Genomic DNA, 11,856 nt, shown 5'->3' with positions numbered 1-11,856 from the left:
AAAATGATGACCAAAATGTTTTTTTAAAGAGGTAAATATACATTTATACCTCTATGACTAACTAATCTAAACCCTAAAACCTTAGGGTTTAGAGATAAAGAGTGGAGAATTGGGATTGAAGTTTAAATTTTATTAAATAAAAATAATATTAAAAATTGAAAATAAAAAATTTGAAAATAGTTACAAAAGTATTTTCGAATTACGTGTAGAAAATTTGGAAAAATAAAAAAAAATTAGAAAAAAATGAAAAAAAAAAATTTAAAAAGTTCGAATTAGAAAACATATAATCTAAAAATATAAAAGATTATTTATTTATATTTTATTTTTATTCATTTTTTATTTTTTATTTTTTTATTTTTTTTATCTTTTTATTTTTTTATTTTTTTTATTTTTTTACATATCTAAGGTATTAAGATCTTTTTACCTATTAAATGAAACATTTTGGTCATTTTCACTGATGTGGTCTATTTTTGTGAACAAAACTTGAAAACTGTCTATTTTTGTGACCAAAACTTGAAAATAGTATATTTATGATTTTAGATATGTAAATATATTTGAAGAAGATTATGTATAACTTAAAATATTGTTATACCCGGTTATGATATCGATCGATTCAATTTTGATCTAATTTAGTACTCTATACATACACTATGGTCTTCAACTATAATATAATTTATTCTACACTCAAAATAGACAACTGACATTCTCCTACGAAACAAACGAAATATCCGGTTATACATATCCGAGAGCAACTGAGGCGATATTATCCTGGATTGTAGAATATTATTGAATTTTTTTCAAGAAAATATACTCTTTTGCACCGTAAAGATAAATTATAGTTCTTATAGTAGAATAACGATTTGCCATATTTTGCCATATTATTCTATATACATTTTAAATGTGTATATTGTTATTGTAGTTATAAGGAAAGTGTATATGTAATTGGTGACCCGTGTATTGATTATGTTTCGTGATATGGAAAGTGTATATTTCTCTATTTTTCCGATTTCCATATAGTTGGAATATTAAAATATATATATAAAATTTTTAGCACATCTAACATCTATGTTTATAATGTAAACAATCAATAAATTTTAAATGTATATATTTATCATGTGTAAAAACACATAATTATATAATTAAAAAAAAATATTAGAGAAATATTCATAGAACAGTACGTGAACACAAACTGGAATAAGATTTGTGTTACCTGCAATTTGGACAGGGTGGTAGGAGGTGGGTTCTCCATTCCGTTGATATTGAGAACCTTAGATTCAATACGATTGTAAATTAGAAATTTGTAATAGGTATAGCAATTTGTAGACTTATTAAAAATTCTCACACTTACACTACTTTTGGAGAATTGAATTGATATGAACTTAGATGTCAATTCCAATGATTATTTGTAAACTGATTTGGAACATGTGAGAGAAGAATAAATTTAGGTGTTTTTTGAGAGAACATATGAGAGAAGAATAAACTGATATGGGTTACGAAAGGTGTATATTGTTTCTTAATATCAACGGAATGAAGATGTTTAGAATCTGAGTAATTAATTTCTCCAGTTTGACTTGATAATCAGGTGCTAAAATCATGCCCCAAAATCACGCTTGTCAAAGATTGAATAAATATTCAACTTTCAAAGATGTTTGTTCTAATGATAATCACAAATCCTATATTCGTTCCAATGCGTATTAGGAGGACTTATTGAAAATGGAATTTGTGTAGAATCAGAAAATTTTCGAAGTTCAAAGATTTTTAAGAGTTAAGTAGATTTGATGAATTCTTGCCATATGTATTGTATAAATTGTCATTGATTATGATTGGTTAGCATGAATTTTCATATGTGTTTTTCTTTCCAGATTTATCTTTCTATAAAAATACTTCTATTTTTTTTTTCAAGAAATATAGTTATTGGATGTTAAAATAATTTTTTTGATTTTTTAATATTTGAATTTGTCTTGTTTGATTTTTTAAAGTTTTCTAAGGTCAACCTATGATTTTTTTCATGATTCTTGATCATGTTATCTTTAAAAAATTTGTTATCTTTGAATTTCTTTTTACAATTATCTTTTACATGACAACAAGAATGTAATACAAAACTTTTTGTGCTTGTATATTTGTGTTTTTTTTTACATAGATTCTAAGAATCTTATGAGTATAGATGATATTTGTAAAGTTGAGTGTTATGAGTAAAACTAGAGAGAATTTATGTCCCAATAACAAGAAAGTTTAATAGAATTACAAAATCAATAAAAACTAGACTTTTTGAATAACAAAGGATTTTATATGGAATTTAAAAGTCAATAAACCAATAACAAAAGATTCTAACAAGATTGTAAGAATACATAAACCAATAAAAATAGAATCTCTAAATTTTATAACTCCTTCAAAATTTAACTACCAATAACCCCCCGTAAANNNNTAGTAAACAAAATCACGCGTATTACTAATATGCGTATTAGTAAATAGAATAAGCAAAATGGCATAAGGAAAATCATATAACGGGAACTGTATTCAAAGAAACAGAAAAGCCTCCAATGAACAAAAGTCTGAAGATAGAAATGGAGTGAAAGCAAAGTAATTAGGTAAACATAAAAACGAAACTTAAACTGCAGCAAAAGCAATCATTGCGTAAGAGGATTGTCGAAGCTGTATCAGCCACTCTTGCAACGCTTGGCTTCAGCTGATTCAAGACTCTCAGATGCTTGTCTAACCCTGTCACCTCCAGTCTTCAGGATATCATCAGACGTTGGTGGAACAGCGTGCCCTTCCAAGGGAGCTATAGTCTGTGGAGCTGCTGGTGGGAATATCTTTGTGACAGTTATGGTTTGAGTCTTACATGACAAATTATGATCTGAGACTTTCACAATGAATCTATAAGTATGCCCTATTGTATCAAGTAGAGCTTGTGGTACCGGCACGCAATGATCAGCTTCTACGCCCTCATTAGCCTAACGTTCAAGAAAATATATGCAAGTTCAAATAACTTGGGGCTATTTACAGGTCTAGAAAATATACGTAAGTTCAAATAACACAGGTTTGAAATTACCTCAAAGTAACTGGCAACTAATTCTGATGCATGCTTTCCAGTCAGCTCTTTGCCAGCATCACCAAGAATGACAAAAACTGCATGTTCACTCTTATCGTAAACAGAAATCCTCGTGAGGTATCTGCAATGAGAGGGGATTAGCTTCTAGCGGTAGAAAAAAAAAACTAAATGAAATTGTGTATACGATACTTACTGAGCAACGCGTAACATCACGTTTCCCACATTTCTTGTTGTTACAAATCAGAGAGGTAGACCCTTTGACTGCCTTACTATTACACCCACCGCATGAGATATAATACCAAGCAGAACCCCGAAGAACACCATCTATAGTCGCTGTGCATTCAAACCAAGCAACCTATCATTGTGAAAATAATACAAACTCTATCAATTCACAATCATAACACAATGAACGTGAAAACAGAACAACTATTGTACCTTAGCAGTCTCATGTTTGATGTAGGCGAAAAGTTCCTCTAGAGTCGCTGTCTCAGGCGTAGTAACAACCTCTGCATTAATCTTATTAGCAAGATCTGAGTTTGAGCTCAGCCTATGAAAAATGTGGAAACCAAAAGAATGTCAGAACTGAAGTCACGGGAAATGCCAAGGCAGAAGTTAATGAAAAATATAACTGAATACAAAAATGCATACCATCCAAGATAATCCCTGCTAGGCTGGACATCGTTATCCATAAACACTCAAGATGATGCCATCGAAGTAAGAGTAAGGGCTCCTGTTCAGAACACATGAATTCTTATTACCAACCAAATGCGTAAGCGATGCAATAATAAGATTCAAAATGAACGCATGAACACATGAACCATCTCACTTAACAATACAATATGACTTCATACAGTTCAGTTAAACCTACCACAGCCACGTTCTAGATGAGGACACAACCAATTACCATAAACGATGAGAGACAATAGAATTTAAACGGCCTTACACGATACATTAATGTCTCATCTAATCTCAATAATACAGTGACTTAATCCGGTTGTTTAGTGAAATGCTAACCTCCAGGATGTTTAGGGTTTACTGTGGTGACCAACAGAACGCTTGGAGTGCTTCCATAAGATTTGAATTTCTCACAGAAGTCAGATGCGGCCTTGTCCCATAGATAAAGCTTCATCACCGGTCCGCTGCATAAGGTTTAAATCATGTGTTAAGCATAACACACAAAGAAGGCGTATAATATTTAGACAAACTTACTCATGTGTCTGAACATGAACACATAGATGTCGCCTCTCTGCTATGTCAACTTCGTCGAGGACCATATGCTCAGTGATAGTCTGCCCATTCACCAACTTCATATGGCCAACATAGTCTGAGATAAAACAATTCAAAGGAATAATATTAATTGGATGTGGAAATAACTTAAAGATTTAAGTATAAAGATCAACAGTGCTCACCATAAAGATCAACTTTGCGGTCACAGTTGGCCTGAAACTCCTCGTAGCTATGGAATCTGAACCTATCTTCGTGAATTGGAACCAGAGGGTTATCAAGAACCGATAAGTCGAAATTCCAAGCGAATGTAACGGTGGCGCTATGATCCGTAACCCGATACTGAGCTTTGTTCCTGGAGCCGAAAAATTTCTTGGATCCTTATCGAGCAATATTAAAGAAGGAGAAAGAGTAGTAGAAGATTCGTAGACGAACCTCTTCGTCGATAAGGATCATCTCCTGTCCAATGAGGGTTTTCGTGTTTGGATTTCGCGCCTCCCATAAATGAATCAGTCAAAACCTCAAATCGGCTTCAGTTGGGCCGAGTGAAACATCTCTGAAGAACATCACTTGATCGCCATGCGCGGAGGAGAGAGCGGTAGAAGCGTTTGGTTTCTTCAAAATGGCAGATGAAACAGCAGATTTCCCGTTATGTTTCATCACCATGGCAGAGGAAGCGGTGGACTTCCGGTTTGGCCTTGCATGCGAGGAGGAGGCGGCAGTCGTCTTGCTGGGCTCGCGGTCGCTGGAAATCGAAGAGTTTTTGGGTTCCATCGTGAAGTCTGTCTGAGATTTTAATCGACCCATAAACGAAGAGAAGATATTTATAGTCAGAAAAATGGAGAGGAAGATGAAAAGAAGCCATTGAATGGGATCAAGCAAGGTTTGATTAGAGGAGTTAAAGGTGAAAGTAAGAGTTGAAACGGATTCAGAGAGGAGAGGAAGAGAAGATCTGGAAGTCGAAAGGTAAGAAGAGATCGGCGTTTCCCGTGTCTGGAGGAGAGGAGGACCGAGAAAGATAAAAGAAGCCCTAAACAACTTAACTCAATTAAAGTTGGGTTCAATAAGAAGCTCAAAATCAATTAAAAAGCCCAAATCAAGACATATGACATGTCTCATTGCTGCAATATTACTGGCCGAATTTCTGATCTCATGTGACACACCTAAGAAAACCTCATATTTGGCTTTTAATAGAGTTAGATTCGATAACTAAAAATGGTTTTGATCATTGATGAGCTTAATTTTACTATTCCCATGTATGTTTTAGTAAATCAATATTTAAACTTTCAATATGTATGTTTTTGAAATAGCAATTTTTATCATAATAATCAATGTAAATCTATAATTTAACGATTATTACCATTATTTAAAAATGATAACACACACGGGTCAGTCTAATCATGATTCTAACCCAAAATGATAATGGTTTTTTTGGTTAACTATATTGGATTAAAAATGTTGAAGGTCGTCAGCCCATTTAATTAACTAATCAAAATTGGATTCCACTAATTTAAAATTTCACAGACCCAAATATTAACTAATCAAAATGATAACACACACGGGTCAGTCTAATCATGATTCTAACCCAAAATGATAATGGTTTTTTTGGTTAACTATATTGGATTGAAAAAGTTGAAGGTCCTTAGCCCATTTAATTAACTAATCAAAATTGGATTCCACTAATTTAAAATTACTTCACAAACCCAAATATAATTAAAATAACTTATTGTACAATTAAAAAGTCAAATAATTGTTAATCCAAGAAAATATAAATACGAAACCTTAATATTTACAACAATAGGTTATTTATAAACAAATATTTTCGAACTGAAAAAATCTAGTATTACAATTAAACCGGAGTAGATTGAAGTTTCACTGATTCAGTTTATAAATAATGTTTTTGCATCAAATCCAATATAGACATTTAATTCAACCGACACACGTTCTTAATGTTGCATTAGATTCATAAAAAAACAATAGAAGATCACAAAACATACATAATTAAGAGAGAAGATAACACAACATATTAGCTAGTGGCACGTTTGCATCTGTTGTAGTAAGTGCAAGGTGCGTTTTTCTGATTAGCTTTTCCGATGCAATTACCTACGATCTTACAGTTAGAAACTGGCTTCTGCTTCTGCAGGCCTGCGTAGCTTAGTTTCCTCCCCTGTTGTCGCAGAATCCGCCGCACCACAGCCTCAACTCCATCCTCCTCAATCTCCGCCGTTATGCATTCTCCAACGGTGTCTCCGGGAGCACATCCGCCATATCTCAAACCACTTGTGGCGTTCACTGCAGCTGCAGTTGTCGAAGCCTCCGCAAGAAGAAGCAGAAGTGAGACGGGTAAGAAGAAAAAGAAAATTGATTTAGCCATGTCTAAAAAGAAAAGCTATGAGATGTGGGATGTGGTATGAGAAGAAGAAGATGGCAATACCATCTCATCTTTATCTTTATGCACACTTTAATTTGCTTTACTGTAAATTCCATGAATTATTTGGCTTTTGTTTATTTTTATATATTATTTTTGTCGGCAAGTCACTCTTGCTGGTCTAATAACTGCGGTTGGTCACTGATTTCGGTTAGGTACATAGAGACCTATAGAACCAACACTTACACTATTCAATATAGCAGCAAATGATTGTATTTTAACGTTAATCTTTCTGGTACACTATACCATAGCATTATTTTTATACACTCGTAGCTAGAGGTGTCAAAATGAGTTACAACTCATGAGTTATCTCAGTTCGATTTTTCATGAGTATGAGTTCTATTTTTTAGGTTCATTTAATAAATGAGTTTAATGAGCGAGTTTAATGAGCGAGTTTAAATTAGATCACGAATTATATGAACGATCTTTAATGAACATGAGTCAACTCATAAGCTTAGTTATTTTTATACTTAAAATAATATATATTATGTAAAAATATAATTTCTATATTATCGTATTTATTTTCTAAAATTAAAATGTAAAACTAAAAAAAAATTATATATATATATATATATATATATATAATGTGAAAGAAATTTTTATATACTCATCATCTCATATATATCTTTAAATTTAGATGTAAAACAAAATATTCCTAAAAATAATTTAGAAATTACTCGTAATTATCTTACTTAATATTTTGTTTTACATTTAAATTTTATAAAACATAGATAAGTAATATATAAATCATACTTTTAATATTATAAAACTTAATAAAACTTATTTTATTTTAGAGAAATTCCCTAGGATAAGTCATTTTTAAGTTTTTGTCATAAAAATAGCTCTCAATGAACAAAATGACCAAAATAAGTTTTATTAAAGAGTAAAAATGTATTTTTACCCTAGGGTTAACTAATCTAAACTTAGGGTTTAGAGTTAAGGAGTGGAGTTTTGGGGATAGAGTTTCAAATTTTAGAAAATTAATAATAATTAAAAATTTCAAAATAAAAAGGGGCTATTTTGGTCATTTTCTTTTTTGGAAGCTATTTTTGTGACAAAAATTTAAAAATGACTATTTGAGAAAATTGTCCTTTATTTTATGATAATTAATTTTTATATTAGATCGCGAGCTACCTCGTTTAACTCATTATCTAGATGATACGAATTCAAGTTTACTGTTGTTCAAAAAAAAAAAGAATTCAAGTTTACATATTGAAGTTATATAATAAATGAGCTGAGTTGAACTACCTCGTGAATGATCCGAACTCACTATGAGCTGAGTTGAGTTGAGCGAGCTAACTCATTTTGACATTCCTACTCGTAGCTTCGTACCGGTGGAGTATGGTTAGGGAATCTGGTTTTCCCGTAACCGATCTATACCCAAAATGATAGTCGCAACCAAACTAATTAGCAGGGAAGCTTTGTCGGATATCCGTTTCCTATTTCACAAATTTCATCAGATGTCTACCTTTTGTTTAGGTAACACGGAAGCTTTATAGGATGTCTAAAATGGATAATCACAATTCGCTACACAATTTCTGTAAACATTTTATTTCACGTAAAACCAAAACAAGAAGAAGAAAAAGTCACATAGATAAACCTTAAACAGACAAGAAAAGAAACACAAATAAAACAAGAACAACAAAATACAAATGAAGAGAAATCTTATGGTGAGCCACTTTAAAATACCAGTTAGTGAATATAATGATGAAGACACCCTGCAAGAGAGGAGGCGTTAAGTTGGTCTAATCCTGGCGATCTCAAGCAGAAGTTTATGCAAAGCTTGTGGCTTGGAGAAGAAAGGAGCATGGTCAGCGCCTTTTAACCGGTAAACCTTTTCAGGTGGACTACTACTGATCAAGTTTTCCTGGAGAGTCACTGGTATAGCGTTGTCTTCTAGCGTCTCTATGTAGTACCGTCTCACTGAACCATAGTTACCATCTGAGAGAGAGAGTTTCTCAAGAACCGGAGCGAATGGTATTGACTTCATTGATACAGAAGTCAATGCAATATCCTTTGAAGGGCTTTGGTTGAACAAAAGGTCTCTGATAAGAGACTTGTCTAAGTCAATGGCCGTTGGAGGGTGTTCATTACCATTTGTGTAGATAAAAATCTGAGCTTTTCGCATTAGATCATTCTGACCTGCCTGAAAAAATGTGTCATATAGTTGTCATTAATCTATGGCGCGGAACAAGCTTGAAACACAAGGAGAGATCGGCGAGATAACAAACCTGAAGCGAGAACATATCGAGTGTACTTTGTCCATTAGTTAACATCGCTGCAGCGAGGAAAACAGCTTTTGAAATCTTTGAAGGAAACAGTTCCATAACATAAGACATACATGCTCCACCAAAATCATGACCGACCAAGATCACCTGCAAATTTTAAACATAATAACATTTTCAAATTTTTAACATAATAATATTTTCAAAATTTTCAAATGTAGAAGGCAAACAGAAAAAAAAAACCTTTTCTCCTATGGGAAGCTTTTCAAGAATATCAGTAAGTGGCTTCACGTATTGTGACAAACTGGAGATGCCATTTATATTGAACGAGTTGATACCACAACCAGCTAAGTCTATGGCGGTAACTTTGAAACCATCTTCCTCCAGGAGCGCAATGGTTTTGTACCAACACCAAGCACCGAAACCTCCTCCATGGATGAGGATAAAATGGTTTGTTTCCAAGTCATCTAGCTTAACACCCTATTCAAAGACCAGAACAAAGAATCTAACTTCAGTATAAAGAATGTACCACGAAGAAAATGTATTAAACAGTCCTACATGGAAGAGAGGAACAACACTTGAAGATAAGTACTTTCAACATCAAGATTCTCTTCCTCTTTTTTTCAGACTATAATCTCATTGTCACTACAATCCCACAATATGTGAATTCAAAGTTTATCATTAAATGTCAAGAAAGGAAACCAATCACAGCTTATTAAATATGTTCCAAAGCATGTCTTTATTCAAAATATCGGTGTTCTAAAAATTGGTGTAAACTGCACCTAGGTGTTCGCCTAATCGGCAAATCATACATAAACAAAATGATATTATTCCATAACGTTTTTTTTCAAAAATAAAAGAAGTTTAGGCACTAAAAAATTCTGTGTCGGCTTAATCAATAATCTTATATAAAATGCCTAACTACGGCCTAAAGAGTTTTTAAACATTGCAAAATAGCATTGAGCTCATTGTCCACTTTATATGTAACTTCCCATGTTTGGTTTCAAATTAAGACCTCAGTTAGAGGAATGTCTGTTAGCATCCTTAAGAGGGTTGACTTCAGTCAATACAAAGACAGAACCTGGTTAAGGAACTGATGAGGCTGTAACAGAGGATCCGTGGAGGATCTTGACCTAGTGCTGGAGCTCCGAGGCAACTGATTCTTCTTCGAGCCAGAAACGGGATGACGTTGCGACGCGGACCGTTCAAACGGCAGCGATCCGCCGCTTTTCTGCTGTCTGGACAAAATGGCAGCAGCGGCAAGCGCTTGCTCCGTAGTCACGGCATCGTCGAACTTGTTGTCTCTCCTAGAGGAAGACGACCTGAACCGGTTCAACCGGTTGGTATTAGGACCAGAACCCGACCCGGATAAAGATGGTTGCCGCTTCTTGATGGGTCGTCTCTTCTTCACGGGCTTCGGCGGAGCAAACAGAGAACAGAGGTTTCCCATGAAGAGAATGAAAAACGCTCAGAGCTTGTGACAGAGAGAGAGATTAAGAAAGGTTTGGGATTTATGGAGTTTTAGAGAGAGAACGTGACTTGAGGTTCAGGTGAAAGTGGTGGAGAGAAAGTGGAATGGAGAAGCTGGCAACTTTCTAATGGCTTCTCAACGTCTCTACTTGTAAACGGTAATCGTGAGGCCAGAGAGGGACCAATGCTACAGGAGAAAGTTCCTATAATTTTATAATAATCACACTCTTTTATTTTCATTATTCAACTTAATAGTTTTTACCTTTTTAACATTAACTGAATATACTTTCACATTTTTTATTTTCAATAGTGGAGAATTTTCAATTTCAAAAAAACTATTGGAGAATTTTTTGATTGATTAACACATTTTGGTTATGCTGCACCAATTAAAATATGCAAATCACAATAGAGTGTTTTTAAAAGAAAAAATTAACAGTTTATGGAAGATCAAACTAACAAAACTTTTATATTGCAGAGAGTGTAGCTTTCTCGTGGCTATCCACTTACAGAGACAAAGCACTCCTCCACATTGAGCGTTCAATAAGATATAGAAAAGGACTAATAAGTCACGCTTTTACTCAAAATGTGATCATCACAAGATCAAAATTTTGTTTGGACCACCATTATATAACATACTAAAGTAATGTTAAGTTAGGAGAATCAGATCCCGAGTAAAATACATGGCAAAAGATATGTAGATGCTAAGCTATCATCATCACATTGCATGTGAATTCGCTCGCCTTGCAATATGTATGCAATCATATGATAAGTACAAGTGTTTAAAAATTTTAGTAGAAAATATTGACCATTGCCACTTTTTTTCTCTCCGCCTGAGAAATAACTAACTTTACTGGTCATCCATCACATTTTCAGTTGTCACAGTGAGGCACATACTATACTTCGATCTGAAACACTAAAAATGATCAGACATATAACCAAAATGTGTTGAAGACAATATATAACCAAATGTGATCATTTTCTAACACATTTGGTTATCTACTTTTGATTTGTTAGTTTAGGTAAAGATGTATCAATGGTCATTGACTCATTGTATTACTAGGTGTATATATCTCATTTATTCTCACACAACGATGGATTTTTTACAAAATGATCAGTGATCTCCTATGTTGAAATTATGCTTTGTTGTGCCTCTTAATTAGTCTTTAGTCTCTACGCTTATTAGTTTAGAATTATTTGAAATTTAATACAAGAAAATACATCTCTAAAATATATTGGCTATTTTCATGTTGATGCATGATTGTATTTATATCATGAACTTTTTTTGTCGGCAAATGCACACTATATCATGAACTTTTCTTGACAAATGACATCTATACCATAAACATTTGTTATCTTAGCGTATTTCAATTCAATAGGCTAAGTTCTCAAGAATGTGAATATTAGTGAAACTTTTTGGGCTTTTTGCAAGATTGACTCAAAACTCAAAGTCAAACCTA

General features: G+C 33.3%; 2 protein-coding genes and 1 long non-coding RNA gene across 3 annotated transcripts; all 3 read right to left on the bottom strand.

Annotated features, from left to right (window-relative positions):
• Positions 1–2,497: 2,497 nt before the first annotated feature.
• On the bottom strand, positions 2,498–4,352 carry LOC106305311. Its single transcript, XR_001262957.1, has 7 exons — positions 4,262–4,352; positions 4,067–4,191; positions 3,701–3,782; positions 3,488–3,599; positions 3,246–3,407; positions 3,053–3,173; positions 2,498–2,954 (listed from the first exon to the last, which is right to left on the bottom strand). It is a non-coding gene; the product is annotated as an uncharacterized LOC106305311 (long non-coding RNA).
• Positions 4,353–6,136: 1,784 nt separating this feature from the next.
• LOC106303981 (protein RALF-like 27) lies at positions 6,137–6,746 on the bottom strand. The gene has a single exon (XM_013740345.1). It carries the CDS (start codon positions 6,648–6,650, stop codon positions 6,303–6,305), a length of 348 nt encoding a protein of 115 aa, XP_013595799.1. The 5' UTR covers positions 6,651–6,746; the 3' UTR covers positions 6,137–6,302.
• A 1,533-nt stretch (positions 6,747–8,279) lies between these two features.
• Positions 8,280–10,379, bottom strand: LOC106303906 (putative methylesterase 11, chloroplastic). The gene is made up of 4 exons (XM_013740261.1): positions 10,011–10,379; positions 9,173–9,409; positions 8,936–9,079; positions 8,280–8,850 (listed from the first exon to the last, which is right to left on the bottom strand). The coding sequence occupies exons 1-4, from the start codon at positions 10,377–10,379 to the stop codon at positions 8,440–8,442; spliced, it is 1,161 nt and encodes a 386-aa protein (XP_013595715.1). The 3' UTR covers positions 8,280–8,439.
• Positions 10,380–11,856: the final 1,477 nt, after the last annotated feature.

This window comes from Brassica oleracea, chromosome C7 (genome assembly GCF_000695525.1).
Source record: "Brassica oleracea var. oleracea cultivar TO1000 chromosome C7, BOL, whole genome shotgun sequence".
Taxonomy (NCBI): Eukaryota; Viridiplantae; Streptophyta; class Magnoliopsida; order Brassicales; family Brassicaceae; genus Brassica; species Brassica oleracea.
Note: the sequence above shows the minus strand (reverse complement) of the source record. Positions and strands in the feature narration are given on the sequence as shown.

Bases quoted from the DNA above. Each gene is read 5' to 3' on its own strand.
- LOC106303981 (XM_013740345.1), bottom strand. From the start codon at position 6,650: ATGGCTAAATCAATTTTCTTTTTCTTCTTACCCGTCTCACTTCTGCTT.
- LOC106303906 (XM_013740261.1), bottom strand. From the start codon at position 10,379: ATGGGAAACCTCTGTTCTCTGTTTGCTCCGCCGAAGCCCGTGAAGAAG. The intron at 9,410-10,010 runs GTTCTGTCTTTG...GTCTTTGAATAG, and splicing joins CTCATCAGTTCCTTAACCAG to GGTGTTAAGCTAGATGACTT. The intron at 9,080-9,172 runs GTTTTTTTTTTC...TAAAATTTGCAG, and splicing joins AGCTTCCCATAGGAGAAAAG to GTGATCTTGGTCGGTCATGA.